This window comes from Pygoscelis adeliae, unplaced genomic scaffold (genome assembly GCF_000699105.1).
Source record: "Pygoscelis adeliae isolate BGI_AS28 unplaced genomic scaffold, ASM69910v1 Scaffold36, whole genome shotgun sequence".
NCBI lineage: Eukaryota > Metazoa > Chordata > Aves > Sphenisciformes > Spheniscidae > Pygoscelis > Pygoscelis adeliae.
In genome coordinates, this window is record NW_008824934.1 from 4,752,254 (window position 1) to 4,758,742 (window position 6,489).

Genomic DNA, 6,489 nt, shown 5'->3' on the forward strand with positions numbered 1-6,489 from the left:
TTTCTCCAACATCCCAAGATGATGTTCCTAGAACATCTGAATTGGGGTCAAAGCTGGACCAAGGTGCAAATAGATTGCTATGAAAGTACCGGTATGTTACTTCACTGGTTTGTTTTCACTTATAGCACTTTACCAGTTTTGTGTTTTGCAGCTGTCTTACTGTTGCCTCTTTAGAATGCTGCATCTCGCTGTCCAATCAATATAAGAAGTTTAATTTATAAGAACAGATTCAGTGCAGACTTGAACGCTGCTGTATGGAGCAAAGTGTTGTTTCTGTAGTATGTCCAAAATGCTTGGTTTCTTCCTTAACAAAGTTTAACGTGGGAGAACTTTGATAGAAGTCAGAACTGCAGACTGGATACTTGATGTTGAAAGCTGGTAGTTTGAGGAATAAGCCTGACAATAGAGCATTACTGTTAGTAACAGGTTATAAGCTCCTTGGAGCAAGGTTGTTCTTTTCTAGTATGAACCTGATCTAGCATGGTCTGAATGAGAATGTTACGTTTAATTAGCAATTATTTGTCAATCTGTTCTTAGTTTTCATGCTATAAAATGTGAAATGCAGCTGTCCATTTTCAGTTCGGTTAAATCTTGTCAATAAGTTTGTGGGCAGATGCACATATTTTAACCAATCCTAAATGTGTTTTCCTTCAAAATATACTATTAATTAGTTTCACAACTTTCATGAGGGCTTCATTTGCCTGGCATTGCTTCAGAGAAAGCAAATAGGATTTTTGTTTTAATAATGTGTTTGCTCAGCAAAACAGCTGAAATCTGGGACTTCACAATATAAAACCTGTCATGCTCTTACGGTATTTTGAATATCACCTGAAGGACAAGAAAAATCAAGGTCGTTTTTTGTCTTCAGAGCTACAGTAGCCCATGAGCAAAGAATGAAGCCGGGTAAATGCTTAAACCTTTCACGACTGAAGTGAGTTTTGGGGAGAAGATTGTTTGAATTCATTTTAGTAAACTTCAGTTTCCTTATTGCGATCTTAATATTGTAGAATGCTCCCCAGTCTGAGACAGACACCTGTAATGATCTTAAGAAATATGAATTGTGAGTAGAAGATTTGCTTGAGGTGATAAGTTAGATTAATTTTAACTACTGATATGTGTCTCTGCAGGTGTCTGGGCAACAAAATCAATTTTAAAAGGCAAGAAGTTTGGACCATTTGTTGGTGACAAGAAAAAAAGATCTCAAGTTAAGAGCAATGTATACATGTGGGAGGTAAGAAACAGCTTGTAAATGGAAAAAGGTATCTGTCACTAGGTCAGTATTTTGTATTTAGCCTTTAATTTTTCCAGGGATTTTAGAAATAGACATGATGTGAAATAACTGCCATCTATGTCTACCATTGCAAACAGTTATTTATAGACACTTGGATTGAGCAACCAATCTGAATTACAAAGCTTTAAACTATTTGCATTGTTTGAAATTGCTGTATTTATTTTCTTATATACTGTCTCTGGATCACACCTCCCCGTAAGAGTCTATTGCTGATAAAGCTTTGCTTTGTTGGCTTGAACCCTGAGTGATATCCCTTCTGCAGCTGAATGCTGTCAACTGCTTATGAAATTAGGGAAATTTGGAGGATGTGGAATCTCTTAAGGAAGCTATAGCGCTCGTCCTCATCTAACTCTTTGAAAACCAGCTTTATTACGGGAATTGGTTTTGCTTTTGGAGTTTTTATAAAAGTTCTCAACTGTTGCAGTATTGCTTGTGCTGCTTGTGTTTGGGCTTGCCTTAAAGCAAATACTGTCTGGACAGCTGAATAGCTTTTTAAGCTCCACTGATAGTCATAAGACCTTGGATATTACGTAGATTTCAAAATGTAGGTGTCTTAATCTGGAGTTGAATCCTACCTACAGTGTCTTTGGAGGTAGTTATGAACTGCCTTAAAGACTTTATCAGTCTTTCTGGAGACACATACAGCAAATGGCTTTAGTAAAGTGAACGGACAGGGAGGGGAGGGATGGAGGAACTGTGGCATAGCATATTCTGGAAGAGAACTTGCTAGCTTACAGATTTTTAGGCTAAAGATATTGATAGTAGTCATCCTTCTGGCCCCTGGTCTGCAAAAATTGAACTGTATAAAACACTGGATACACATACAAAACTTAATGTTAACCCCTATCAGAGGAATTGATCTTGAACAATTTCCCATAAATGCAAATTCACATTCAGGAAAGTAATAAAGTGTTCAAGTATAATGTTTGTTGCATTGAGCTAATATTATCACAAACTGGACTGCATAAGGTATCTCTGATTTTGATCTGGTACAAGAACACTTAGTGAGATTGAATCAGTCAAGTAAATTATTGACCTTGCAATTGTTTTTCTCAGTCCTGGAGTTTGAATGTTCTCAGTGGATATGTCTTAATATTTCAAATTTGTGTTGAGAAATGATAGTTGCAAACAAGCTGTTATAAAGTTTCATAGTTTGCAATGCAGGCAATAATAGGAACCCTTGCTAGATTTCAAAGTAATTGTGTGTTGCTTTAATACTGATTTCGGAATTAAAAAAAAGCAGCTAAAATGAGACCGCAGCAGTTGGCCCCATATGCCGATATCTGAAACCACTCCAGAATCTAAACTGTTAGAAAATGCGGTTTGTAAAAGGATGGTGGTGTGTGGGAGTAGTTAGGTATATGGACCGTCAACTAGGAGAACAACCTTTTCCACAAGAATCTCATTTGTTTCTTTAGTGAAGTTAATCTGCAGAAAAAGAAAGGCTTCTAAACGCTGGCATCTCCAGTCAATTTTAATAATTTTGAGCTGTCATGCTAGAGTATCATTCTGAATAAGATGAGTTTTGTGTGTCATTGTATGCTTGCTGTGTCTGAGGAGAGAAATAGACTTGAACATATTTCCATTTTGTGTCAGAGAAAAGCCACAGATAGTAAAATGACAGCAAGTGACTGAAAACTGAGGGAAATGCCATCTGCTGATTCAGAATGACTGGCACAACTGTGCTGAATGATCTTTATTGTGGTTTACAGGAATCGCTTCAAGTCGCAGTGTTATATAGAGGAGTTGGAGCTATTTCCTTTCTAACAGTGCACAAGGCCTTTAAACAATCTTCTGTAAATTAGAAGCTTTAACTGAAAAGTAATGAAGTATTTTGTTTTGTGCAAAAACCGTAATAAAGTAATATAAAAACATAATAAAGTATATATTAAAAAAGTAATAAAGTATTGTGTTTCCATATATTCCATATATTCCATATCTGCTAACTCTTCCACAACACTATTTGGCTCTTTTCTTTCATTTTAACCAACAGGATTGCTTTTACAGTCTTGATCTGTGAAGCTGTTTACGCTTTCATATTGTAAGGGCTGGGTGTGCTGATGAACATTCTTTCAAAAGTCAGCTGATTAAATCCATGCTGGAATAGTTTAAGTAGGGGAGATATTTCCTCTTTGCTTGGAAAGAAACGGAGATGATTTTGGTATATTTATTGAAACTTTACCTTTATTGATAAAATTCTGTTTTATTAAACCAACAATATATCAACACACAAAAAAAAAATCACATTTATTAAATGGTTCTTGTTTTAAGCTGTTGTAGAAGTGCACTTGAATTTGAAAATGTAAAACAGTTGGAAAAGACTTAGAATTTCTTGTAAAGTAAGTATCAGGAACAATAGAAAGCTACAACATTGTGTAACAGAATGGGAAGGTTACGGTGAAATTGCAATTTTAGTTTATTCCTTATCTGCAGTGGTGCTAAGTGAATGTTGCAGGAGGTGACGAGCTAGGGAGGCTGGGTTTTGAAAAGAGCTCTTCCAGGCTGAGGCTGATATTTATAGACTTGACCAAAAGGAAAAAAGCCAATGATAAGGTATAATTAAATTGCACGTATTTTTCCTTTTTTGTTTTTCTAAAAATCTGCGAGCTGCCCAATACTTCTGACACGTTGTGTACCTGCTAGTGTATGCCTGTGTTCCAAGGCAAAGTAACAGAAAAATGATAGTTCCAGTTGCCAAACAGTGGTGTGTTCTTCGGTTTGGAAAAAAAAAAGCATAGCGTCCACTGATAGCTCTTCTTACAGGCATCTAACTTAGATTATAATGAGAAAAGTGGGAGATGCATAACATGTCTTGAAAGAGAAGCAGAGTTGCCTGTCATCAGAAAATATGGAAGAAGTCAGTAACCTTGCTTTATTGCGAGCTGTCTTGAAATGTAAAACAGGAGTAGGTGTTTAAAAGTTTTTCTCCAAGAACGGAAACCAAAGAATGTACACAGCATCTTGGAACACACAGAAGTTTATTGACATGGTCAATTTTTAGAGGTGATCACAAGATTTCTGAAAGGTTAAGATTTTCTTTAATACCCTGAAAAAAGATTAAATATAAATTATGCTTTCCCTTATGGTTCTAAATAAAGCAAATGCTTCTAACATCTATATAGTTACTTTTCCCAAATCATCAAATAGTAAAAATAAAGCTCTCTTGCTTTTATATCTTAAAATCAGTCATTTTACTAAATGCAAAATCTAGAGAATCATTTCAGGCTTGCCAAACTGAAAAGAAAGCATAAAATGTTTTAAGTATTTTGGTTTTTGAGCCCAAACCCTTCAGAGAAGGGCTTGCAGGCCAAAAGCTATTTTTTTTCCATTTGTACCATTCCACTAAAGAGATTGCAGAACACCCACACCACTCCCCCCAGTACAACCCCTACCTCTGCTCATATCCTTTGTGTTATCTCTGTCCTTAGATGACGATTACTACTTTGTGTACCTTTAAAATGTGTAGTGTTTTAGTGCGTGTACACTTCAGCGGTAACAGTTGTCCATTTGCTTAACGCCATTTTTGCCTCACAGGTGTATTACCCAAACCTGGGATGGATGTGTGTTGATGCAACTGATCCAAAGAAAGGGAACTGGCTACGATATATAAACTGGGCACGTTCAGGAAAGGAGCAAAATCTGTTTCCTCTGGAGATCAACAGGACCATATACTACAAAAGTTTAAAGGTATCGCTGTCTGAAGAACAGTTACTGCTCTGTTACCTTTTATTATTATACCTTTTATTGCCCTTTATTCAAATTCTATTTTTTTACTATTTGTATTAAACAGATTTTGAAACATTTTATGAAAAATAATTAAAATATTGCAAATGCTACATTTCACTGGTCTAAATTCTTCTGTGCCAATACAGTTGACATTAAGATCTACTGTTTAAGATATGTATGAACACTAGGTCTATCTTGTGGGTTAATGATTTGCTGTAGCACCAGATTTGATACAAACTAGAATGAAAAACTATAGCAGATTACATAAAATAAATGTTTTTCTATTTCTGTAGATACTAAGACATTTTTCTACTGAGGATTTCTTGCAGAAATCAGTTATTTTTATGGTCTTTGCATTGTATAACAAAGGAAGCTTCATGAAACACATTTCCCTGGTTTTATACCCTTCCATTTTTATTCAGGGAGTGGGGGGCAGGAAAAAGGGTGTCATTTCTGGGGCATTGTATCTCCCAAGCCAAGAAAAAAAGTGATTTAACTATAAGTAATGGTAGAGTATGTTAGTGTTAGAAAATTGTGGCTATAAAGTATTATTTGAATCGCCGATCAAGAACCTACTAGCAGTGAGTATATATAGCTCAACTTTGTCTTTATTTAAAATGCTTTTTGGTTTTGGGGTATGTGCAGCCTTGCTGTTACGCTATTGCTGTTCCTTATGTTTCCTTGTAAGGCCGACAACTTCTATAAGTAACCGATCTTCACTTAATAAAAGAATGAGTTGATACCATGCAGTTTTGAAGTTTATAGGGCAGTATAGCAGTATGTAAAACTGTTGTATTTTAGGCCACTCAAACTAAATTGGAAAAAAACCCAACAAACCCTTCTAAACATTTTCTGAACTTTCTAACAGCTTTGAGAGAGCATTCAAGTAGAGGTTCACTATTGCCAGCCAGACTATTGACTTCTCTTCAGTGTTTATTCACTAAGGGCAGGCTCCCAATGTGAATCTGTAGCCAGCTTAGTTTCCTCTAGACACTTTATCTTGGGTTGCCTCTGCCTTTGCCCATAGTCACGCTAGTTCATTAATGTAAGTGTGCTTTTGGAGTCACTCTGACATTTTAAATTTCTTTCTCATTGAATCTTTTCTGCAAAGATTTCAGTCCTGATAAAAACAGGCATTCACATATTTCTAATTTGTTTTCTGATGGATAATATTACACTTTGGAAAATGATTGTACCGCTAAAAGAGGCTGAGCACTGCTGACAGAATAACAAATACCATGCCTCAGCACGTGAAATATCCTTCTGTTCCTCTGACTGTCTTCTCTTGCGACCTGATGAATTTTATCCTAGTAGGTCTTGCCAACAAGATCATGCTGCCAAGCAGCTCTTTCTGAAGACTATTAGAGCAGCCTATAAGGATCGGTCTTACCAGTTTCAGAATCTGTCTGGGGTTTGTTGCAGTGTGAGATACTGAGTTTGGGATGTGAGGTATCTTCAAAGAGCCATCTTCA

At 36.2% G+C, this 6,489-nt stretch overlaps 1 protein-coding gene across 1 annotated transcript in view; it reads left to right on the top strand.

Moving 5' to 3' along the window:
* PRDM2 (PR domain containing 2, with ZNF domain) overlaps window positions 1-6,489 on the top strand; it is a 63,687-nt gene that overhangs the window by 9,412 nt on the left and 47,786 nt on the right. The window contains 2 exon segments of the mRNA XM_009325297.1: window positions 1,128-1,231; window positions 4,826-5,070. Coding sequence (XP_009323572.1) covers window positions 1,128-1,231; window positions 4,826-5,070 — 349 coding nt within the window.